General features: G+C 41.0%; 1 protein-coding gene across 2 annotated transcripts in view; it reads left to right on the forward strand.

The window, feature by feature from the left end:
• Positions 1–26,637, forward strand: part of CLYBL (citramalyl-CoA lyase) — a 173,283-nt gene that overhangs the window by 128,413 nt on the left and 18,233 nt on the right. Inside the window, exons 3-6 of one of the 2 annotated variants that reach the window (XM_075424202.1) lie at positions 16,503–16,691; positions 20,217–20,318; positions 22,110–22,203; positions 23,583–23,750. In XM_075424202.1, coding sequence (XP_075280317.1) covers positions 16,503–16,691; positions 20,217–20,318; positions 22,110–22,203; positions 23,583–23,750 — 553 coding nt within the window. The remainder of the gene's footprint in view (positions 1–16,502; positions 16,692–20,216; positions 20,319–22,109; positions 22,204–23,582; positions 23,751–26,637) is intronic. The other variant, XM_075424210.1, reaches the window with a different exon arrangement.

Consider the following 26,637-nt stretch of genomic DNA (forward strand, 5'->3'; position numbering starts at 1 on the left):
CCTGCCTTAAGATTATTAATTTTTCAGAGCCCCTGACCTAATGACCTACAAGCCCTAAAACCAGTGTACACATCCTGCAACATCACAGGGCATTTTGAAAACATAGCACGTTGAGGAGCAAATGTCCGTTATCTGCTGCAATTCCTTTGCCACCAGCCTGGCAGAGCTGGCAGCTTTAGCCAGCTGCCCCGCTCCCTGCAGCCACCAGCTCGCCTTCTGGGGAGCCGGGTGTTCTGGGGGGTGACTCTGCAGGGTGGTGGGGGGGACAGCTCCTTGGTGCATCAGTGCTGCTGGGAGCCCCAAGGCGTGAGCATAGTGCCGGGGACCAGCCATGAGGACTGCTGCTCCAGGAGGCCAGTTCCCCAAGCGGTCCCTGCGAGGATGAGAGTCTGATGGCAGAAGGCACAAAAGCTTCTTCTAAGCAAATCCAGTCCCTCTGCAAAAATAAATAATAATCCATCTGTATGTCCTAGTCTTGGCAAGTCTTGAGCAAGGGGAAAGGTGAATGATCCGATGTTTGCAGTTACGATTCCTGACAGCTCTTCAATGTGTCTTGATAAATACATACCTCTGTCTGCTGACATTTTTTCTTACAAAATGAGTGTGGGGGAAACCGTGGCAAGCTAGTGTATAATTTCCCTGGATGAAGGTGAATAGTAAGTGAGTAAAACAAGATGACTCTTCCTATGACCTTTAAATATTAATAAATTAAATATCCATTTGCATTACTCATTTTCTATTGTTAATGTATTTCTCTTCTTTTATTCTTAGTCTGTCTGTTCATTACTTCTATTCTGCATCTTCTCTTTCAGCAAATACTTACAAGCATTGTAAAGATTCCCAGACCCTCCGTATATAGATGTACATACACAGTCACTGGATGAGATAACATGCAGACCGGCAGCAGATGTATGTAGATTTCTTCAGTGGGAGTCTATTTCAATGATTTCACTATTTAAGTCACACAGCACCAAGGCAGCAGTTGGTTTGGGTTTTTTTTAAATCTATTTACTCTTTTTGTGACAAACCTAATGATTGCAGAAATGAGAAATCAGCCTGCAAACAGTCCAAATTTAAATAAAATCACCCCCATACTAGACTATAACAGTGGCAGATGGACAGAGGAAGACTGTGTATATAGTCATATTTTTTGCCATTATAGTATAGACCCTTTCAGATTGCAGCAAGCAACTTGCCATCTGCAAATCTGAGTCTTTCCTTTTCTGCTGAGGCACTGATTCAAGAATCATGATTTCTGAAGTTTGAGTTAAAATATTAAGTGGTTTATCTCTCGTTTTAAAGGCATACTGATCTCTTCGTTTTACTTCAAACACATGGGAAAGGCATCCTGAAAATTTCCCTCGGATTTCTCCTTGAGACAAAACCCAGAGCCACTGGCTCACTCTTAGGTATGCGGTGAGGTAATGGGTTGCACACATGAATAGCTTTTTGTCAAATAGTCTCTTATTGCTGTTGTTCTCCCAGCTTTTGTTTGCTTTATTCTACGGGCAAATGATTTGTTCTATGCCTACGTGATATGTAGATCACACTGAGCACCTTCCTTACTGCAGTACACACACTCCACAGCAGCAGTGGGGGTTTGGTTTTAATGTTGCCCCTCTGAAGAGATAAGAATCTGATCACAACATAAATGTCATCATTGATTCTTAAGGGCCAGATCTTCACGTAAACAGCTGCTGATTATAGTGGGAGCGTCAATTTATTACAGGTTTGCAAACAAAATGTGAGCACATTTTTAAAACCCCTCACTGTGTCAACCCACTGCTGTTTTCCAGTTCTCTCTGACCGTAAGTTTGCAAAGCAATGCTGAGGATGTGACCGTCACGGAGCTCAGACAGGCATACGCAAGTTGCAGCCTCCCAGGGTTTCTGATGTTTTCATGTTATGGGCAGGGAGTTGCTTAGTCTAAAGGTCAGGACTCTCATACAGGGTTAACAGTTTTTTTCCCTCTGTGTAGCCAGCAGTAACCAAATAAATCTCCTTAAGGGTTGAAAGCCTATTCTGAATTTGTCTAGAAAGAAGAGGATGCAATTCAGTTCTGGCAATTCCCTTTCAAGAGTTGCTGCAGTATGCATTGCATCGCAGTATTTGGAATTTTCACCAAATCGGGGTCGCTCTCTGCGAGGCAAAAAGACGAAAGGTTTCTTTTGTTAATCATACGTGCAAGAGCCATGTACAAAATAAAGTATTAAATACAGTAATTACAGTAATTTTTGTTAAAATATTTCTACACAATAAACCTGTGGCTTTGAAAACTCTACCAGAAGCAAAAGAAAAACAATCTGTAATGAAAAAACTGAAATCAGAAGCCACTAATAACACTAAAGGGAGCCCAGAAGCCAAATTAATGTTTCTACAAAGAAATACTTTCCTACACCAGGCAAATTCCTAGTCAGACTCTTACCTGGGTCTTTATATATAGGATTCAGATTTCATTTTGAAGCATGCTTTTTACAAACTGTTTAGTGTTCATATGTCATTACCACTGTTGGGCCAGATTGCACCTGGCATCGATATAAACAAAGCTTTGGCAAGAATTCTTTCCTTTGGGATGGAGACATCTGATTTTCAAGCTGAAAACATGTCAGTGTTGCAAGACACTCCAAATAGCCTGTTTTACCAGTGCAGTAAATTAACCCGCCTGGTGTAGTGTTAAATGCTTTACAAACATCGACTGAAGGCGAGGGAGGGAAACAGCAAAAAACAAACAAAAACATTTCAATAACTTGTTTGACTAGGAGCAGTGAAAAAGTACAAGCAAAGCTCGAAGGGAGGAGGTGATCCTTGGAAGACAGGAGAGCAGAAGAACAAATTTTCTGAATTTTGTCCTGTATTCAGCCCGCAGAGCATGCCGTGCTGTGGGAGGACACAGAGAGAAGGAGCAGAACGATTTATATAGACAAGAGAAAAGGCATCTTCATTTGAGAAACAGATTAGGAGAAGAGCGAACAGTGACTGTAACTCGTCATCCCCTCGTCTACAGGAGGAAAGCTTTTTGAAAGCTGTTACATGCAAGAGGTTTGCCTTTAATGCTGCAAACCGCTGGTGGACAAAGACTACGTAGGCAAAACAGAGGATAAAATATTAGGCTGTCCCCCTTGCTTCCCCATTGTTCAGGATGAAAAAGCTGAGCTGAACTTTTAGGCACACAGAATTGTCTGAGTGAAAGCACTCGGCGCTAGATCGTGCATTTGTGCTAGGCCTGAATGGTCTAGAGGACAATGGGGTTCAACCTGCCTGTGGCTCCGCAGCGATGCTGCAATGTAGATGTGAAACTAGAATTGCCGGAAAGTAGGTCCACGTGCGTGTGGAGACGAACAGCGACCCGTCCTGAGAAACACAGGCAGAAGCAGTGTTCTTAAATGTATATATTTATATAGCTGTTAGACTGAAGCCATTTTGCTACTCCTGTCTTGCTATTTTAATTATCCTGATAGCCGTCTATTTACAAACAAGGATTTAAGTGGGCTAGAATTAATATTCATAAGCATTCATAAAATGTGACAAAGTTTATGTTAGAATGGATGATAATTCCCAAGAGGATTACATTTGTGTTAAGTGTAGATTTGTATTAGTAAGATTCAGCATGATTGATTCTTGCTTGGCCAGCAAGAAAGGACTTAGCTTCTATACTGGCAGAGATTATATCTGGTCTACAGGAAAGGAAAACTGGCCAAGAAACTGCCAACACAGAATCTGAAGCTGTGAAACCTGGTCAAGAAGAAATAAAGCCAAATAAGCAACAGATGAAAAATTATCTTAAAGGGAAGATCAAATCACTCAGTTGGAAACGAGAATTGTATTGGAAAAGGTGATGCCGAGAGCATGAAAGGGCACAGGAATTTTTTTAAAAATAATATTAATAAATAAACTGGACTGCTGAATACCAATAACTTTTTTTAAAAGTGGACCTAAGCATTTTTCAAAGATGAAAAAAGAAGTAGACAGTTTTAAGATGCTCAAAGACTTCTGACAAATAGCAGAGAGGACTTCTAAACCTTGCAAATCGTTTGGAAGAGAATGCCAGAGGTCTCAGTACATGAGAGCCATGGACAGACTGGAGAGAGTCCAGCAAGGGGCTGCAAAGATGATGAAGGGACTGGAGCATCTCTCCTGTGAGGAGAGGCTGAGAGAGATGGGACTGGAGAAGAGAAGGCCTGGGGGGATCTCATCAATGTACATAAATACCTGCAGGGAGGGTGCAAAGAGGACAGAGCCAGGCTCTGCTCGGTGGTGCCCAGGGACAGACCAAAGGCAATGGGCACAGACTGAAACCCAGGACATTCCCACTGAACATCAGGAAACACTTTTTTACTGAGAGGGTGACCGAGCACTGGTACAGGTTGGCCAGGGAGGTTGTGGAGTCTCCATCCTTGGAGATACTCAAAAGCCATCTGGACACAGCCCTGGCAACCAGCTCTGGGTGGCCCTGCTTGGGTAAGTGGGTTGGACAAGATGACCTCCAGAGGTCCCTTGCAAGCTAAGCCATTCTGTGATTCTGTGACTCTGTCTGAAGCACACTGGGGAAGGTGGTAGATCCAATGAGGAGCAAAGAGAGAGACTTCAGTAAGATACACACTTTACAACAGTTTTCTGGTACTGTTGTACCTGGTACAGCACCCTCAGACATTGGAGTAGTCCAGTGGGCTCAAGAGGGAGAACAGAGTTTTTCCTGCACCTGTGCTGCAGAAACATACTGCCTCTAAATAGGAGACTTCCTAGGAAGTTTATTGACAATTGCATGCCAAATGAAAGAGTGGGCAGAGAAATGGGTAGGGAACTCACCGACAGATAAAGCCTAACAGCGCTGATGTCACTGTGTATTTTGCGCTCAGAAAATAAGTTCTCTAGATGTAGAGCAAACCCTTGACAGGTGGTGTGACGACCACCTTGGTCTGTACCAGCCACAGCCCCACCCCAAGTGAAAGCAAAGGCACCGTAACTAGAACAAGACCTGAATGGCCTACTGTGTCCAGCACAAGCACCACAAAGGTGCTGGTGGAGATGGTGCCTTGGTGCCCAGCTGGAATGAGCAAACGGAGCTGGGGAGCTTCCAGAGGTTGTAGGGGTGGCTGCCAGGGGGACACAATGCTTGATGGCAAGCTGGCAGCGGAGGGAGCAGCCACTGCCAAGGAAAAGGAAGGGAGCATCATGTGGGTCCCACCAGGGATAAGCTGCACCTGATGCAGGTGATGAGAGTGGGGATTCTGGCTGGAGAAGATGTCTCTGAGCACTTTGGGGTAAGAACTACCTTCCAGTCTCAATACAAAACATATGATTATCATGGCAGTCAAAAAGTGTGAACAGGTTTAGCAAGCAAAGCAGAACAGTTTCATTTTAAAATTTCATTAGGTAAGTAGAACACATTTTCATGAATCTCTTTTGGCAGTCCTTCATTCAGATCAAGAAGACAGTCATATCAAGTCAAAGGGAGCAAAAATTACTAAATACATATTTTAGACAAAAAGCAAGTTGGGATACCATGAACAAAAATGGTTATTTAATGGGTGTCAGACTTGTGAATACTGAATTCCATTTTATCACTGTTGGTTTCAAATTAATAACATAAAACCAGAGCAGCAGTACTGTATGAATGCAATTATATTGCTATAAAATCCTGATTGTCCATGTAGTTCATTCATACAAGAAAATAAACTATACTGCTGGCAGCACTTTGGTGAACAGATGCATGCCAAAGCTCAGCATCAACTTAACGTTATTGGTGTTGATTAAATTCAAAGTAGTTAAGTCGGTGCAAAGGCAGAGTTCAGGCTGGCCCCAGCATTTATTATGTGTGCTAAGAAATGGTCCAAAACTGAACTCATCTTACTTGTCTTTTATTGTCATTGCATTTGGCAGAGTCATTGTCCAAAAAGTGAGAGAAAATATCTGATAAGCCAGAGGTTATGATCAAAACATCATAACATCAAAAATGTTATGAAGGGAGCAACCTAACCGAAGGCAAAATTTCTGTTAGTCAAGTAACTGATGATTTAACAAGGTGCCCTTCTTCCAGATGCCCCGTTTGGTTATGCTGAGGTAACGTTAGGGGTAAGTACATATAGATGCGTAAGTATGTGGGAGAGCAACCAGGCAGGTGAGGGGTCTAGAGAACAAGTCCTGTGAGGAGCAGATGAGGGAGCTGGGGTTGCTTAGTCTGGAGAAGAGGAGGCTGAGGGGGGACCTTGTTGTTCTCTACAACTATCTGAAAGGAGGTTGTAGTGAGGCAGGTGTTGGTCTCTTCTCCCAGGTAACTAGCGATAGGACGAGAGGCAATGGCCTCAAGTTGTGTCAGGAGAGGTTTGGATTGGATATTAGGAAAAGTTTCTTTACTGAAAGAGTGGTCAGGCATTGGAACAGGCTGCCCAGGGAGGTGGTGGAGTCACCATCCCTGGAGGTGTTAAAAAAATGTGTAGGTGTGGCAGTTCAGGACATGGTTTAGCAGTCACAGTGGTGTTGGGTTGACAGTTGGACTTGATGATCTTGAAGGTCTTTTCCAACCTTAATGATTCTATGATTCTATGATTCCATTCTATAAGAATGGGGGCTCGTAGTGATGGTTGTTTTGGGATGCAGGCATTTGCTTGAATCCTACCTGCTACTCTCCTCACTAGCACAAAATAAGTGAAATGATGGGTGCTCAGCTGATTGGCTCTGGTGGAAAAAAACAAAGCAGCTCAGAAAGTTCGTCTTTTCCTGTTGCCCTTCCTAGCTGCTTGTTGTCATCCTTTGCAAGTCCCTTGTTGGCAGCGATACAATTGTTTGTATGGCCGTGCTGTAAATGGGACTGCTGAAATGGTCTGGGGTAAAAAAAAAAAAATCCTACTCTCCCACCCAGAAATAAAATAAACCTGAGTTTTTCTAATGTGATTGCATCAGTGATCCAGTGTGCATATTGGCTCAGGAAATGGTTGCATTGGAAATGCGTGCATGGAGAAAAAAATGGGGCATGGAGTGGGAATAAGCATAAGAGGGTAGAGACTGCTTTGATGTTGCAGAAATAAACATACGCAGATTTATCATATCCTTTTATTGGGGAATATGTACCAACCTTACTTTAAACTTTACAGATATTCCAGAAGCCTCACTAAGGAACACCTTCTCAGTCAGCCTAGCATTAAAAATAGTTGACTTCAGCAAGGAAGATAATGCAGTTGAAGAAAAGCTTAGGGAAAGAAATGTTGCAAGTTCCAGTAATTTGTTCCACTGCAATCAGGAGTATCTAAATGAGGAACTTAAAAAGATTTTGAAGAACACCAATAAACAATGAAGAATTCTTCTCTACATGTCTAGAAAGATGTGTGTTGTATTGTACCAGTACAATACATCTATCAGTGATGTACAAATACCATCCTACAACCCTAGGATTGACACAGGGGAGATTTGACCTGGATAATGACCACCTCCTCAGGTCCCACTTTCAAACTGGAGAAGAATCTCAGTTCCTTTAACATCGATCATAAGTCTAGGCAGGGAAAAATTCACATTGTCAGATTTGGTTTAGACCACAGAAAACAAGTGAAGTCATTTCGAAAAGGTCCGTACTCCTTGCCATGAGTACATGAGTCACAGAGTTGATCTTATTTTATGTATGAGGGCTCAGTTCCTGCCTCAGCTAGTCACTGCCGATGCGGAGACATGCAGGACGTGGCATTCTGGTGCTGTTTTCCCTCTCCCACTTTGGAGGTGTGGGGGTGGGAAGAAGAGAATGCAGTAGCTTTTGTACTGCTGCCCATCCTTCAGGGCCTCTGCCAAGAGGGAACAGCTAGCTGTAACGGGCTTCATCACGTCCTTAGGAGCCTCTGAGAAAATGTTGTCTACAGGAGGTGCTAAAACCTGCATGTGGGGTGGAGTGGGATGTTTGGGTTCTTTCACTCAACCCCAGACACCCATCCAAGTGGGATCTCTATCAGAAGGAAACCCTTCTGGTAGAGAAAGAAGGAGGATTTCTAGCAAAATCCAGCTTAGTGAGCTGGGTCTTTGTTAAGGTAAGCACTGGCTGAGAAATACGTGTATAAAACAAGTTTGCTTTGCAGGAAGGCAAGAGTTGTGTCAATTTAGTGTGAAGCTTGTTAGATCTAAGTTTCTTGTGTTGAACATTCCCATGGAGAGCTATCTATTCAGTGCTCCTGGCATCTACAGCTTTCAAGCTTCTAAACTTAAAAACATCTAAAATGACGTTCATGCTCTCCTAACATTATTCTCCCATGGAAGTAATTAGTGCAGTTATAGGCTACTTCTACAATGCTAAATGCATCTGACCCAAGGAGAGATCCCTGGTGCCCTGGCGTGGTGGGCAGAGGAACTCATGTCCACATTGCAAAGGGGCAAACCTCTAGAGCAGACTGACTGCGGTGACAGATACATGGCACGTGGGTCAGGGTCTCCCCATGACAAATGGCGGGGCTTTGATGGACCTACAGTATGACTGTTCTTCTGGGTGGTTTTTCTTTGGTCCCAGCAACGGAAATAAGATGAGCAGTGTGCCATATCAACGTGGGGGGTTTTAACCTTTAGCTGAGGATGTGTTTCATGCCCTGGGCCATGGCAAGATGAAGTGTTTGAAGGTGCACAGGCCTTTCTAGAGCAGCATCACAGGACTGAGCAGGGTGGAGGCAGCTGAACTCGGTGCAGTCCTGCCCATGCTGCTCTTTGGGCTTGATGCCTGCAGAGATCCACCTCTAAAACCACACCGATGTTTTGGTTTGGAGGCAATAGATGGTTCACTGCCGCAAAGGAGCAGTTGTGCCTTGTGGGCAGTTGGGGTCCAAGATCTTCAGGTGAAGTTGGGAGCCAGCTTAGCGGATGGTATAGATTTTCTCAGAGGCAAATGACATGATCTCAGAAGGGAGTGCAGGACTGCATGAGATAATCTCTGCTTTAAAAAGCTGCCCGTGAGATGAGCAGGTTTAAGTCCTCTCTAGACGGCTCAAGAACCCACCTGGTGGGAAGACTTCTTGGGGGTGCCTTGCTCAGCATGTGACACCTGAGTGACCAGCTGGTGTCAAAAATCTCGTGCTAAACCCGTTGCATGGAAACACATCTACAAGGTGATACTGCTTAACTTTAAAATGTAGGTTGAAAAGGATGAGACACTTTTTTGCATATGTACAGTTTTTCTGTAGGCATGACCTGTAAACACTTGGACTTGGTGAATTCTGTGGGATGTTGATCACATTGTGGAATATTAATTTGCTAATTTACCAATGCAGATAAAGCATTTTATGAAAAGTGAGGTAAGAGCTGTTAGTCGGTATTTGCGCAATATAAGAAAACATGCGCAGTTGTTCCAAGTTTTCTCTTAGAAACACCTAGTTTTATTGAGCCTGCGGATAGACTGGGAAGAGTTTCTTCCAGAAAAGAGGAAGGATGAAGGAAGCCATGGCACAGCTGACCTGACCTTTCTTAATGCCTTCTTCATTCCTAGGGGCTTCTGAGCAGCTTGGGGCAGATCCTGGCTGCTTCACTACAAGCAGGTGTAAGCCTCCGGGCAGTTGTTTTCTTTCTGATAAACTTTTGTCTGCCTTTAGCTTGCCTTTAACTTTCCACATTGTTTAATGTTTACCTTGTTTGACTTTAATTTTTTTTTTCAAATAATTTATTAAATAACTGAGGCGGTAATTAAATGGTGCTTCTGATGTACCCACTTGCCGATCTTCAAAACATTTGAACCGTATCTCACTTAGAGCCACCACACCTGAAATCAGCTGCTGAACAGGGATTGGTAATTCACTAAAGCAGCTGTACTTTTGACAGACAGCAATGTATTTCTTTATCAGTGTTAACAAAAAGATACACTTACGAAAATGAAAAATGGATGCCTAAATGTCCACAATTTCCATAATAATTTATTACATCTTGCCAAGAAAATATACCTTAAACTAGAATGCTTTTAAATAACAAATAACCGTAATATACAGTTAAGTTCATGTGCCGGATGAAAGAAATACGTAGCCTGTTTTTTTTTTTTCAATTGATACATCAGATTGAGTATTTTGTGGCCTCACTCCATCGTGCAGCAAGCAGCTCATTCGGACTGTCCAGGAAGACTAATTAACACTAATGCTACTAAAGAATTTTCATTTGTGATGCTAATCTGTCACAAAACCAAGAGCATCCTCAGAAAGCCAGGGGAAAAAGTAAGGAGACTACATCTTGCAGCCAGCTTAAATTAGTGTTAGCTTGATTTGTCTTAATTGAAAGGTTGTTTGTGTCTCTTTTGTAAATGTTTATAAAAGCTGGCAGACAGAAGAATAGCTGCCTACATACACGAACAAAATTTTCTTTTATTGAAGCTGTTGTATATAGGACAGTCGTTAAAAAACCTTTTGAAATATTTCTGTACACATAGTCTTAAGGTATAAGCCTATCTCTGTGTTTGTGTATACACACACACACCATGCTGTATTATTTTTGCTACTGAGATATTTATGCTAAGTCCTCACATTACATGAATATTTCTATGTGCCAATTCATTCTAGAAGCCCACTGGCCTCTGTTTAAATTTCTATGAGATACATGCAAGTCAGAAAAATATCTTAAACACAACTTGTGAAAATGTCCTACTCTTGCACTAATATACACATCCTTGGATACCCCAGCTCAGCAGAAATGTTGTGCTTACACAGCTGAGCACCCCTAAAGCTTTACTGGGATTCATGAGCCCTAGGTCCTGGACTGCTGGCTGGGTGGACCTCGGGTTCTTCTTCTGTGGTTCCCTGCGTTCACAGCATCTCAAGACAGGCCATCGCCTGATCATCATATATGGAAATTCTCCAGCTCTGATGATGTTGAATAGACCCAACCTAATATCTTCAGGATCCACATTGTCCACACTGGTAGAGGGAGGGAGAGGCTTGCTAAGGTTACGTGGCAGCAAGCAGCTCCCAGCTATTCATAAACAGCTTTAAGAGATCTTGTCCTTCAAAAATACAAGATAAATAGTGTTAATAGGCACGCTGATGCATTCCTAGACTTTGAATGAAACTTCTAGGAAAACGGGCAAGGAAATTGAAGATTCCTCAGCAGCACACAATTAAATTGCAGCTTAGTTCATAATGCTGACCACCGAAGTTTGCTTCATTTTAGTGTTTTGAGACCATGTATTGCATGTAAAGACAATTAGCAGAGCAGAGAGAAAAGCAGCAGATGCTAGAGATGCACAAAGTTAGATGACTCATTATGTCATCAAGAATCTCTCTTTCAGAAAAGTAGAAAGGTTGGTATAAAAAAATAAAAGGCTTGAATAGACCAAATAATTATTAAAGAAAGAATTCAACTATTTCAGCAGAGAGTAGAGGAAAAATCAGAATCTTGCAGTGCTCTAAAATGTGTATTCTGCTGAACTGCAGAGGAGAAACACTGACATACACGGCAGAGGCCTTATTCTCCCTCCTCCTCCTCCCCACTCCTGCCCCTTCTTTCCTTTAGGATTACATGGTGGGTTTGGCGTACTCCTGTCCAACCAAAAGAAAACGTGTTTTAAAACTTCGTAAGTCTTTAAAAACTCCTCAGCTGGTTACCTGCTCAAAGATTACTAAAAGAAATTATTTAATAACAGCTTCCTGAAGGCTTTGTGACGTATGCATATTTCACAGTAGTTTTTCAGTCTAACAAGACTAACTAGAAAGAAGTATTTGCCATTTCAAAGATTTATTCTCACAAGTACCTGATGCACGTAAGGTAGAAGGCCAGTCTCATGAACCTGGCGCCTCCTGTTCTCCAAAACACTCTGCTCCGTGATTGTGGTCCTCTTTGTTTCCTTAAAAACAAATGTAATTTGTCTTCTCTCTTGCCGATCTCATCTGTGAATTTGTAGCTAAATGAGGTATCATTCTGTATGGCATCACTTCACTGACGGAGAATTAAGCATGTGAAAAATATCAGGCTCTCCCCCAGCAGAAACTCAATTTTGCTAGAAAAAACCCTGTGGGTATATAATACATGTGTACTTCTGCAAAATCTTATTTGAGAGATGCGTTCATAGAGTATGCACTAATATAAGTGACAAAAGATTCAGCGATGTCAAGTCCCGTAAACAAACCACTCCAGGGAAGTAACATTAACACATAGTTGTATGGTTTTACCATGTCAGACCTGTCACAAAAAATAACTTGAATTGTGATTACAGTAATTAATTTTTCCTCTGCCATTTGAAACATGAAAACTTATTATGGCAGTGAAGATGATAGATTCTGGCCTGCCATTTTAGAGCATCATATATTTACATTTCCATAGGAAGAATTATTACCAAAAGATGTTAACAGGATGAGATTTATGCATAAACATATCTTTAAGTATACCCACTATCTTTACATTAAGACCTTAAGGTCTTGAGAAGAAAAAAGGGGTAAGACTAGGCAAGAAAGGTAAAGCAAAACAGAGATTTTGTCCCCGAAATCAGGCAGGTCTAGAAATCACAGTTCTGGAAAACTGGTTTGTGGGTTATTGGACCAGTTTTTAAAGAAAACAAAAAATGTCATTTTTCTGTCTACTGTTGCAGTCGCCAAGATGTTATTAATCTGATCATCTTTGTTTCGTTACTGCTGTATTAACACTGTGTCCAGGGTGAGTGGGTGGCTGAGCTTCCCGCTCTGTGGCATTCCTTCTGTTTCGAAGCGGAAATTTCTATGTCTTGACACATAACTTAAAGAAAAAAAGGGGTGGAAAAAAAGGAGGAAAGAAGGAAAGGTACTGGTTCAGCTGGTAGAAGACTATGAGAATACTGTTACCAAAGGCACCTACGTAGGTGTGCTTATACCGCGTAGTTTTATAAATAAGCCCGAGGGGCTCCTTCTTCGCCGCCGTCCCCTTCCCCGAGTCTTGCACTCTGCCTGCCTGATCCCATCCGACAGTAGAGCTGATACCGCACTAATCCCCGCAAGTTTGGGACTAATGAACTAACTGCTGGGCTGCTGCCACGGAGCTTGGTCCCAAACTATACTGTACTTCACACTCGATTTATTCTCCAGATGGCGAGACCGCGCAGCCCCGCCGTGAGGGACCACCTCTTCCACTGGAGTGTAAAAGTGGACGGATGTTGTTTTCTTTGCAGATTTGATAATTCAGAGCTAGGAACTTGTGAGGATGGTTAGTTATCAGGTCTAATGGGTGCCAGCCGAGCCGGCAACACACGTATTCCCATCTTCAATTTCGGTGTCTGTGCGTCTGGGTGGCGGTGGATTTGTCGTCGATGCTGCGTCACTGGAACCTTTATCTGCTCCAGTTGGTGTAGCTGCGCGTGGTGATGAACATCTTCCCGTGTCCTCCTCAGAGTCAAACAGAAGGGATGCTAAAGTAGCCACCCTGACCAACATGGGTTTTCTCCCAGTGGGTTTTCCAGCAGGAGCTGCAAATTTAGCATATTTTAATAATATCACTGTTTACCATGAAGGTCTCTGTTGTCCTTCTCTCTCGTTCAGTTTGATAAAGCACCCAACCCACATGGGACCCAATGGGGATACCACCTTGCCAAGCTGCCTAGGGATGGAATAATTTACTTAACGATTAGGTTAATTTCTTTATCAGCTATTAATTCATGACAGAGTATTATGTTGTAGTTCTCATGTGAAGAACAGGGTAAATAATTTCTTTCACGGTTCCTTAAAAATCCTAGTTCAACCATTCTTGGCAGGGACTTTACATATGTTTCGAAAGGGTGTTTATTCTTGCATCTACCTACTATAAAGACATTATTGTATCAAGGACTACTTTTTTCTCTACTGTTACAATGTTGAAGTAGTTTACCTAGCTTAAAATTTTAGCTTTTGTGCGAATGCTACAGCAAGAACAGCATCTACATTTCCCTGAGTAATGAGGCAGAAAGGGCTCTCCCTTTCCTCGATGTTTTTAGTACATTTAGTCAGAGGTTTTAGTACATTGTTTTATTTACCCATGAAATGTTTTATTGGAAGCCTGGGTGGGGGCTTGATACACCCCACTAACATCAATGGGATTTTCTCCATTATAGCAAGGGTAGGCACCGAGTCAGCCACCTCTCGAGCTCTGACTTTGGCAGCCAGGTCCTCTCAGCGTGTCCCACAATTAAAAACATAAATTGAATCCTGATGTGGAAACTATAGTGACTAGAAGTATTTTATCGTGGAAGGGAAGTGTTTCCATTCCGGGGGTATCTAGGCAGACAGATCTGAAACGTAGTGGTTCTAAGAAAATGCATCATTTCTCAACCCAACAGATGGCATGGGTGTGTTAACTAACATAGCAACATATTTTCTATTAAAATATGGGAAAAAACAACAACCCCCTCCCCCTGTTTGTTGGTTGGTATAAATTCAGTGAAGTTGTTAGTTATTTTTGGGATACGTACCAGAGGGCTGCACATTTAGTTTATGTAAATTGATAACAGCAACAGCCTGTTAATAAGTGTTTTGTATGGAAATATACCTAGAAAGACACGATCTGTCTTTTTTGGGAAGGGAGTTTGCAGCCTGAGGAGAAAAATAGCTAATGAGACGGTCTGCTGCTCATTATTATAATCTGAAAAAAATCATAACAAATCAGGCTGAAAGTTTGCTAGAGATGTGCCTTCAGTCGGAATTGGATGCTGCCTTGGTGGATAATTTGGGGAGATCTTTCTTTTGCAAATTGGATCAGTATGTGCTGAAACAGTGATAACCTGACTTTAATTAAAAGCATAAATTGGTTTGGAGTGTGTTTTTAAGCTACCCTTCTCCATCATGTCCAGAAACTTTCGACCCAGCCCTAGAAACCCGTTACCGCTGGTCGGTAAAGGAAGACGTAGAAGATTTGTATTACCCGGTAATGGCATCATATGGTTCGATTTACCTAATTCGGAAGGACTATTTCAGAGGGCTGCGCGCCGGAGCCTTCTTCCAGCTGGACGTGTTTGTAGTAAACTGCATGCATCTTTGTGTGGCTTTCCTAATGGCCCCAGTCAGAGTCCATTCACAGCGGTTCGAACGTTTCGGGTTGTATTTTCCAGAGATTACCTCCGAACGTGCCCCTTGATCGCAGCACAGGGATGCGTACACGTGCGCCTTATTCCCGTCTGGCCCATTAACGGGCATATGCTCCCAGCCTTCGGAGAGGCAAGGCTAGTAGCCCCAAGCTGAAGGCTGTTTGCTTCAGATTTCATTAACTTTCTGCTTCATTATTCCTTCCCTTTAACCAGTTAGAGCCATCACTTGCTTTTCTCTAAACTTACCCTAATTATCGGGGGTCCCAGCCCTGTAAATCAGTACATTGCAGAGCTGTCTTAAACTGGCCTGGGAGACCCTGTTCTGATCAGACCTGACAACTGTAAGCTACTGTTCCCTCACACTGTTTAACTCAGACCACATTGGGAAACCGCCTCTGCCCCTTTCGCCAGCAGAGATCTGCATCCGTCTGGTTTAAATCTACTGTCATGTGCTGTCTTGCTGATTGGTATTAGCCTGGATATTAACTTTGATGATTTTTTTTTATTTTTCCCCCTCGAGTTCGCCTGTTTTCTTGAAAAGCATCTCTATTCAGCGACTGCATATTGTTAAAGTCGTTCCTGAACCTCTGTGAGTCAGGAGCTTTAAAGTTTTATTAGCCCCATAAAAACTCTTCACAAATGAAATGACTTTTGATAAGTGTGCATTTTGACAATGCGAATTTGTTAGGGGCTGTTGGCCAGTGGAAGGAATTTGGGGTCGAAACTGCAGTTGACAGGAAGCAGGGAGCCCAGCGCCCTCCTCTCCTTCCCCCTCCCCACCCCCCCACCGCGTCTTCTCCAGGCCAAGAAATGCGTTTCTTTTCAGAAAAGCATGCAAGTAGTCTTCAAGCAAATCAACTATTAAACAGACTTGCATATTTACATTCACAAAAATAGTGAATGGGAAGCACGTGTCTTTGGAGATTTTATTTTGCCCTAGCAGGAGAACAGCTTTTTACTTGGCTCAAGAAAAATCTCCAAGTTATTTTGGTGTTGTTTTCACACGCGAGTTGTGAACTCTACCACAGGCTTTAGTACACTTTGGATACACAGAGAAAAGGAAGATTTATATAGCAAAACCAAAGACATCGAGGCTCACTGACATCCAGGCAATATAGAGATGAATTACAAAAATGAATTGTTTTATGCAAATTTAATAACATTCCATTTTTGTGAGTGCAGATGGTTAGTACAACGTATTGTGGTTGGTATAAAGATTTGTGTTTGTTAGACATGTTCAGCACTACTGGACACAAAAGTCTTTTTTTCTACAAGTGGTGGTGTAAATATACTTAGACATAAAACCTGAGCATTTTACTTACCAGTTACAAAGAAACAAGGAAGGTAAAATTGTGAGGTGCTGGTGATGACTGCTTCGACAGAAGTCCAAGAGTGACAGATGTTTTGGGGACACCAGTATACTGACTGTCTAGCTTTATCCCCATATCATTTCAGCAAGTTTTCTGCTCAGTGCACTTTTCTGTCAATAGAAAATATGCTTTATTTTTCTCTTCTTGTGCCTCTAAACTCATATATTTTGTAGAGAGAAGCAAGGCTGACCATTGTGAAAATGCTGGACGAGTTTGACTTTGGCCATGCCGAAAAGTGTGTTAGGATAAACTCTGTGTCCAGTGGTCTTGCAGAAGAAGATTTAGAGGTGCTTTTGCAGTCCAAGACCCTTCCTTCAAGCATGATGCTGCCAAAGGTTGAAAATGTGGAAGAAATAAGATGGGTGAGTACCAACAACACAGTAGCTTTTGACTGAAGCTGTTGGGCCAAGTTTACACAGGCATAGAGATGAACGACTCTGAGTTATGAGGAAGGCTGCGAATACCATATAATGTTGTTGCTTGGCAAAGATAATTGGGAAATGCATCCATTTAAATGTGTGTAAGTGTGCTGTATAAAAAGCTTACGTGGAACACCTTGCATTTATAAAGCAAACCAGGTCTATTTCTCCCAAGGTCAACGAAGAACCAATATTAACATCAGAGTATATTATCAAAAATAGAAGCATAAGTATCTGACTCTTCTCTAACTGTCCTAACAAGCAAAATGACTGTCTCTGTCCATGAGCCTTAGTTACATGCATTGTAGGCAGGAGATGGGGAAACTGTGTTAGCAACATATGAAAAAATGGGTTGGGGGGAAGGTCACTCCTTGGGGCAACTGGAGGAATAAACAGGAAGCTTTTAACTAGTGTTTTTAATTAGCACAGATATTATTTCCTGAACAGTTCTCTATTTCTTCCTTTTTAATTGCTGACAGGTGTGTTTGTGTTTCACAACTGACTTTTCAGCCAATAAAAACCTGAAATGTAAATGGTTGGCATGTCAAATTGCTTAAGAAAACTTTGAAATGGGCCTAATTATGCTATAATTGTTTTAATTGTCAAGAAAGGGGGATGTTTGTTTAGATATACCATTATTGCTGTAACATGCCAGTAAAGGAATAATGCTTAATTATTCACCTCTATATTTTTGCTAGCCGAGCTACTAGCACGCGTGCAAGCTGTGATGAAAGGCAGGCAGACGTATTGGGATCTGTTTTAATCTCAGCATCTAACCTCAATCAAACCGCTAAGATCAGGCGTGAGCGTACAACTGAGCAAAAACGTTGGGTACGTGACGAGCCCCGTCCGTTCCGTGGTGCTGCCCCTTTGGCCTCCGCCGCTCGCGACGGAAGGTACAACGTCCCCTTCCACCAACATTTAATTAAATTAACCGGAGTGTACCTCTCAGGGTTTGCAGCCGTGTAAGTGTTAGACCTAACGTGTCAGCAATGAATATTCATGCTTCCAAAATGGCAGGGCCCTTGCTGCCACCGAGTAGGTTTTTTGCTTCCACCTTCCCTCTCGCTAACTTTGATTTCCATCGTGGAAAACAAGCCAGCCCCAACAACTTCTGCCTCGTGGGCCGCCTTTTGCTTCCCTCTCACTTTGCTCAAGCTTTGCACACAAAGAGCGCGCTCTGTTTAACGCCGCTGCCTGCTTTTCCCAATCCTCCCAAAATTCACCCCGGCATGATTTTTCAGCCTCCCAGAAGCTGTTTATTTCCCCCCCCACGTAAACCACCCCCCCCTCCTTCATTTTTATTTATGTGCAGCAGAAAACCTGGAGGCTGATGCACAACTAAAAGATGGGCTTACTTGTTTCCTTTTGTGTGAGAATCTCTTGCTTTCCTTTTGTCCCTAGTGTGGGTACTTGTTTGACTGGCATGGCTTATTGGACTATAACAAGCGTAACTCTCCCTCCTTTGTGGCGGGACAATTCTCCCACAAATCCCGACCAGTGTGCATTCTTCCCGACACACTATTGGGTGTGCACTGGAATTGAAAGAATTGCTGAGGCCTTGCTACTTCATCCCCTCCCCAAGCTTTGTGGGTTTTTTTTTCCCTCCGCCTTCTTTTTTTTTTTCCCCCTTTCTCCCTGAAATGAACACTTTACCGGGCCGGAAACATTTAATCGTCTCCTTTTGAAAAAAAAAAAAAAAATTAATTGAAACTTCTCCACTCGTTACCTTTTGTATTGGTGCTTACTGCAAATTTTTCAAAAGGGAGAGGAAGGGAGAAAATATTTAATTAAACGTGCTTCTTTTTTGCATTTACCTTCCAAACAAAAGGTAGCAAAAATCCCGGGAGCGTGACTTTTTAAATATTTTAAAATAAAATAAGAGCTCTGCTGCTTTAACTTGCACCTAAAACATAAACACAGTAGTGCTTTTTGCTTTTTTTTTTTGCTTAAAAACTAAAAATCAGATAGGAATCTTAAGAATACATGCTGATGCCGTTATATTACCTCATTTTCTGCATCTGCCTGGATGAAGTTTACTGGTTTCTGTCACTGTAGTACCTGCCATACTGTACGCTCACACGTGTGAATTGCATTGATTATTAATTTTTTTCCTCCTTGCACATTTTTGGGTGGAATTATCTTCTCCATAGAAAAGTTACCAAGAGGGCCACGGTGACGATGCAAAGTAGGGATGGGAAGGGCAGAATACTTCATCAAAGAGAGCTGTGATTTATTTTGGCCTAATTGTAAAGTTACTGCAAATTGCTGGAAAGCTTTTTTTCAAGATCCGGGTGATTAGATTTTCCTTCTTTTGGGGAGGGGCGGTGGGGGGAAGCTAAAAGGGGAAATAACACCTCTAATCCAGCTTCTGGTAAATAGGCTGCCAGCTTTTAAAATGAGTTTCCTTTCTATTAGTCAGAATATTATGCTAAGCCTTAAGCATTAGTTTTTTATGTTGCCATAGCAGCCTTATTCCTGCAGGGTTGTGACCTGCGATGATTACAGTACAAAGCTTATAGGGTCTTGAAACCCCCTTTGAAGATGAAAAGTCTTTGATGGTTTATATTTATGCAAATCTCTTAGATATGATTTACCCAACTGAGACTGAATGGAGAGATGATTAAAATTCCCTTTCCTTTGATATCCATTAATAGTCGAATAGTCCTTAAATTTAAAATATATGCATATGTTATTTTTGTCTTTATTTACTAACATATTTTTGCCATACCTGTGATATGTTTATCTCCGCGCAAATTACTCGATCTGGACAGACATAATAGATTTACGATATAGGGCTGAGGGTTTTTTCCCCTCTCTTTTTTTTTCTTTTTTTTTTTTTTTCCCCTTTTGAAAGGGGAAAAATCTGTGCAAGAGCTTTTGTATGTTTCCAGATGATAGATTTTGGAATTTGGGCTACCCCACTGGCAGCTCAGAGCTAGCTGTGAACTGGTCTCATGGAAAAAATTGGCAAGCTTTGGTCTTCAAAGAATTAAACTTCCTTTTTAAGGCCTTCCTAGGTAAGCTAAAAAATTATGAAGAAAAGCCTATTGAACAAAAGGGTAACGGTGCCGTAATGAATAATACGGATGCCACTTAGAAGGCTGGGGAGCACTTCCAGTGATGGCAGTGCTGGACCCGAAACAAAACCGGACCTCAGGTACAGCAGCACTTCATTGTTTTCCAGGGCCCGCGGATTTGCATTTCACTAAGCCAGGGTGAGAGGTGCTAAGCCTGGATTTTTTTTTATTTTTTTTTTTGCAAACCAGCCTCCAAACTTAGAAATATATGGGAAAGCTGCGGTTTCGAATCGCAGGCCTTGTCCAAAGCTGGTTCCGTTTTTTTAATTCTAAGTTTTTGGCGTGGGGAGGGGTGTTGTTACAGCCAGGTGAAGATTTAACGTGGCATATGTATGTGTAGACTGTACTTTTTTTTTGCTCTCTGATAGCTCATACTGTCTAGTTTTAGTTTGCAGACAAATTCTTACATCACCTAAAAGGCCGAACACTTGTAGAACCAATGAATTTTATCCCCTTTGTGGAAACTGCAGTGGGCTTGCTCAATTTTAAGGTAAGCAGGTCTTGAAGTGTTCATATTTTGCCATCTCAGCAAACTAGAATAAGCAGAATAGTCTCTAGTTTCCCACTAATTTCATCGAGGAAGAGAGGTTAAAAAATACAAAACATGCTGTTCAATACCCTAAAACATTTGTACGTTTAACTCACATCTTTGTATTGTAAAGGTCTTCCTAAATTCAAAATATTTCAGTGACAGAACAGTTCCAGATAGTCCATGCCAAATAACAAAGCTCTCTGCATTACTGTTATAATTTTTAACACACATGGAGTGGAAACATGCTTCTCCAAAGATGTGAAATACTCACAGTGTTGCAATACACTTGGCTATTTAGTAGCTATCGAACTCAACTTTTGTATAACATTTAATGAGAAAAAAGAATTAATCATCATTTTACTATTGCTAAACAGGCATCTTTACAGTGGTTTCTTCTGATAACATTACAACCAAATTTCACGTTATCATTTTTCTGTGTGTATGAGGGGGTGTTTAGTGCTAAGATTAGAAGTGTAATTAACTTTGAAAATAGCAAACATCTGAAGAACGTGCTCCTTTTTTAGGGTAATTTTAGATCAAGACTTACTTTTAAAGTGCATTTTAATATCAATTACTGCCAACTTTTCCTATCAAGCCCAGTTTTTTCAGAAAGGCAAGGCAGCGTAGCAGTGAAGCGGAAGATCTCGTGCATGCACCAGGAGTTCAGCGGTCCCCTCCCAAGCTCTAAGGGAAAAGTTTCGGACCAGCTGAGGACACGCACATCAGAAGTACCTCCAGCAGTACTGGCAGGCCTCGCAGGCAGCCTGCTCCTTTGATACAGCCATTTCTCTTACAACGCACGCTAACGTGTCTGCGAACGTAATAAAGCAGTAACCAAATAGACTGGCTCCTGTGCATACACAGAATTAAATCACATTTTAAACCAGCGGAGGTTTTTCTTCACCTGCAGTATTTTATAGCGGAATTCTTAATATTGCAGTTCCTGATGCTGGCAGGAGAGTTGCCTTTTAAAGCACTCTGGCTAAGAATAAGCTGCCACAGAAGAACACCCACTAGTAGAGCTAGTAATTACATCTGTCTCTCTCTGCGTACCTAGCCTTAAAAAATATTAATATTATCCAAACATTGGTATGAAATAGTAATATTTTGGAAATGCACTTCTTCATAGAATAGCTACAGCAGCAAAATTTTTACTGCGCTTATTTTAATAGCTTTATGCAGCACTTGTTGCATTTTAAACTTCCTTAGCTAGTTTTTAGTTATATGTAGAAGACTTTAAATTGGCAATCCTATGATGAATGCTTATATCCTATAAGGGATCTACAACTGTTTTAAACCATTCCTATTATTTATTTAATAAAAGAGATTCTGATCTTTATTTCTGTTTCCCATGTGTATATAGTACGTGTCAAGCTAATCAAATTTAATACTTTTCGTTTGCTTTTAAGCAGCATTTCACAAATGTGTTGTTTCATATTGTTACATAAATATCTGAAGTAGTGCCTATAGTAATACCCAGGGCATTATGTCAACCAGAAGGCAGGGAATCTGCTATGATGTCCTGTATTTACACAGTCTAGGCATATAGGTGCTTAGGGAAAGATAAGGTGTTCTCTTTTGCTGAGTCATTTTAAAGCACTGTGCGTAGTCGAGCACCTACGGTGCCTTTGCTTAATAGGAGCAGTTTTAGCTGGAGGATTTTGGTAACACCGAGTTGCTGTAATATCCTCCGTCGTCTCTCTGTGTCCCACATTTCTGTAGCAATTAATACTCTGTTCTCATTTGAAGGCTGTCTGTGAAGAAGCACTGAGAACAGGATCCCAGGTTGGCTTTCATTTGGACGCAGTCGTCTTTGGAGGAGAGGATTTCCGTGCCAGCATAGGTTGTTACCTGTCTGTTTTCTATAAATGTTAACGCATGGCATTTGCTTTGCAGGAGCCCAATGTGATTTATGACCATTGCTTTTCCGACAGCAATAATTAAAGCAATGACAACACTTGATTCTGCATTTTACATTTTCACTTTTCTCCTTAATTTTTTTCAATGCGGAATGCACCACTGGGACATTAAAACATTCTCTCTATGTGTTACAGGGCACTGACATTTTCTTGTGCTACTTGCAGTGCAGTACCAAAAATTAATGAAAAAAACCCCAAAACCTGTTGAGTCACTGAAATTATTGAAAAACATGATACCCATAAAAAACATGCACATGCTTTGAGGAACTACATTCAAAGCCCTAAAATTCTGGTGTGTGGTTTATCACGATTTTACAGACAATTATCTGTCAGGCTTTTGACATCATGCATAAATACTCTCCTGTTACATTTTGCTTTCATAAATTTACTTTAAATATGTCCCATGTCAATACAGCCACGTATTCATGTGAAAGCACTATTAGTCTTCCTCAAAAATAAAAAGTATTTCAAGATTTCTTTTATGAGAGGCATCTTAGCTTCTTATTAATCTGATTCAGTTTAAAGATAATAGTTCAGAGCTATCAATACTTAAATTAAAAATAAGTATGTTAAGGTAAAAATTAGCATTGCTTTACTAAAATGTTTCTTACAAATCGGAAATCTGAGTCTAAATAGTGACCCTAAGGAAAGGGAAGATATTATTATTATTATTATTATTATTTTTTCACATCAGCCTTTACATGAGCACATTGCTTAGCTGGTGCCCTGTGAGCACATGAAGTGTCATGAATACTTTTGCTTCTTCTCAGAAGTCATCTACCATCATTTTTCATCCAAATGCTAAAGCTTAAATATTCAGCTTCGGACATCAGTTGTGACAAGAATCACAACCAAGGAAAGTGCAATTCTATTCTCAGTGTGAATTTTTTAACCATTTAGTTGTACCCAGTGTATCAATTTGTATAAAGCTTCTCTTGCTGTAATGCTACTGTACATACAGTAAAAAAAAATCAAATAATTACTTCATGTTAGTCCCATCTCCACAGTCCTTACCAGCCAAAACTTCCACTGACTTCAGGCTTACAACTTCTGATTTGAACTGAATCAAAATCTGAATTTTATACGCTGGTGTTTAAAGAAAGATTTTTTTCTTTTTTGCTAAAGCAGCTTTTTTTTTCCTCGCAAGAGTGTTATTTGGAAAATATAGCCTTACAAGCCCTCTTTTGTTTTCTAAGTTGGTTAAATGAAATCTGGAACTTTCATTTTTTTACATAGGGAATACTTAAAATTAAAGGGTTTTAACACTCCTGTCAGCTTTTCCTTGTTTTCATTATTTTCGTAGGTGCAACAAGCAGTAAGGAAACTCACGATATTCTATATGCCAGGCAAAAAATAATAGTCACAGCAAAGGCGTTTGGCCTTCAAGCAGTAGATCTTGTTTACATCGATTTCCGAGACGAAGATGGGCTCCGCAGGCAATCAAGAGAAGGTGCCTCGATGGGATTCACTGGTATGGCTTTCTGCCGATGTCTCAAAATAATGCATATCTTCTTCAATTTAAATATGTTGCTACATTTACTGATACTTAGAGAAATAACTTGTTTTTTGTTTCAAGTCATTTATTGAAAAACCCAGTAATACCAAGGTCTTGTACGTTTATTAGCACCTTCAAAATTGTGGCTGGAAATTTTGCCTGAAATGTCACAGGCTGCTTTTTAAAACCACATCCCATGAAGCGTGTGACTGTTTGTGAGGAGAAGTTGGGGTAGAGGCTGTGCAGTGGTTCCTCCCATCACAGAGCAGGGGAAAGGCAAAATGTACTCTGCGATGGCCACTCTACAATTGCTTCTTAAAATATTTTGATCTCTTTCTCCTGTGTTTTTTTTTAAACGGCAGTTGTTAAAAAATACATTTTAGGTGAAGGAATTGAGAAGCAAATCTCGTCTGCTAATTGCTAGGGGAAAGTTATTTTCTTATTATTTTCTTTGATTTGTTTTTCCTCTCCTGGCTCCCCTCCCAGTAAGTGCTGGTGACACCTACGGGTATTGGCAGCCAGCAAGAGCAGCAGGCTTCTTGCCCCAGCGTCCTGTGAGGCAGCCTGTTACCCTGTGATTGCTGTACCACATCACTCGGACACCCTGGTGGGACAGCGCAGCCACCAAAGACCGGGGGTTTGCAGCAGAAATCAGCCGTTTGACACACGCATTGGAGAATTCTAACATATAGGACGAACGTTTTATATTATTTGTCTCTGGCCATCATTCAGGATATATGTACGGTAATGGTACAACTCTTAGGTTTTTATTACGAAAGGCGTGGGTCCTGGTGACACCATCCAGCAAACTGTATTTTTGCACTTAGCGATATGTGATGTCTTAAAGCACCGAGCAAAATAATTTAATAAAAGAAGCGTCCTTATGAGTCATCCCGATGTGCCAGTGAAAGAATAGCAATCGACTCTCTCCAGCACAAACTCTGCCTCACTGTCTGTTGAGCTTCAACATTTGTGAAGCCGGATCTTGTTTCAGAGGCAAAGTGGTTAGCTCCTCACAGCTACGTTACCCGCATCCGTGTGGACTCCCACCCTTCATTCATCTGCGATTGAAGTTGGGAAAATAATAGAGCTCCTGAATGGTAGCACCTGCTGATGGCTACCTAATCTGGACCAGTATTTCCTAGTTTAGGGAAAGGCTTGGTTTTTTAAAAAATTAAACATCTGAACCTCCTGTTGACAGAAGATGGAGTTGCAGATGCTTCGCACCTTTGAGAGCACTCTTTCTGAACGCTTAATGTGTATTTAAATACTTAACTTGGGCTGCCAATTTAGGAAATTTAGAAATAGTCAGCATAAACATCGTTGGTGGTGGTTTACACTCCGCTGACTTTAATGGTGGAAGTTGTCTGACATCAGGATAGGGTCCAGATAAGAGACAAATAAAAGATCATGTGTGGCAATTCAGGGCGTGAAGTGAATTTCTAACTCAGCCGTAGAGGTGTCTTGCCTTTCCATATGAGGAGTAAAGAAAGATCTGTAAAAGGTGCAGACTTCATTAAGGTGAACTCACAGCTCCTGCTCTTTGCCTCCTGCCTTTCCGCAATTGTCATCAACACATTTCCAAAATTCAGCAAACAGCCTGACAACCAGTCCAACCATAAGTAGAGACAGGGCAATGCTGATGGTCACCAAAAAAAAAAAAATCAGTTTAAGTCAAAACAAAACAATGTTTGTAATGGTTTTGGTAAAAATGAACAAAAAAAGTATTTGAGGTTGGTCCAAAATGTTTCACTTTTTCTTTTGTTTCTTTTGCTTTAAGTTTATTTAATATTTTTGTTGTCTTTCTTGCTTGTTTGGTTAAAATAAAATGTCATTTCAAAACTAAAAGCAAAAACATTTTGTTCCAAAACTACAGAAACGAAACGCTGTAACATTTCCAATTTAATATTCATCACAGAAAATTACAAATGGGTCGTAGCTTAATTCATGACCTTGTATAAAGCAGAAGTCCGCAGATCGTATTTGCCACCAACAGTCCTCTGCTAATGTGAGAGTAAAATACTGATACGTCACCTTAATAACAAATTGAAAACACGCAATTCTTGTTATTTTAAAATATTTAAGATCACGTCCTGCTACTCTTTCACAAAGAATCAAAATCATTGAAATCAACAGGACTAAAATGAGCTGAGGCTTCCCAATTGCTCTCTTTGCTGGCGAAGCGCACACGTATTTGCATGCATAGGGCCAAATTCACCACCCTCAAAACAAATGCAAATCCATAATATTCAGCAAAGTTATATGTCCTTACATTTTCCCATATTCAGATTTAGACCCGTAATCAAATATGTAATCAATAATGTAATCAAATTGTTCACTCAAGATTAAGCAAGTGAAACAATACAATGAAGAATTTACTAGCTATTTCATTATTATTGTGACCCTCCTTGCTTATTCTAGCCAAGTTTTCTCTTCCAGTTATCTTATAAGCAGCCTGTTTTACCTTCAGTGAGTGTGTTTACATAAAATCAAATGTTTTCAAATGTAATTTAGCCAAATTAATACATCTTTTGTATGTGGGGGTTTTTTTTGCTTTTGGTTTGAGTTATTTTAATAGGGGAGGGGCAGTGTATATATATACACATACACACACACACACACACACACCCCCGGCAAGATGGTTTACGATACCAGAATCCGTGGACTCAAAGTCAGTGTGTTGCCTATATAAACGGTCATCAGTTTTAGGAATGTTTATGTAAAAAATTAAATAAACCTTGCCATAAGCTTTAACAGCTGACTTAGTCATTATAGAAAGTCCCGTGCTGCATGCTGAGAAGCCAGATATAAATACGAACCACTATAGGTTTTCTCTCTTTTTACAGTCTTTTGTAGAAGACTA

The sequence above is a fragment of the Opisthocomus hoazin genome, chromosome 1 (genome assembly GCF_030867145.1).
Source record: "Opisthocomus hoazin isolate bOpiHoa1 chromosome 1, bOpiHoa1.hap1, whole genome shotgun sequence".
In the NCBI taxonomy this organism is placed as follows: domain Eukaryota; kingdom Metazoa; phylum Chordata; class Aves; order Opisthocomiformes; family Opisthocomidae; genus Opisthocomus; species Opisthocomus hoazin.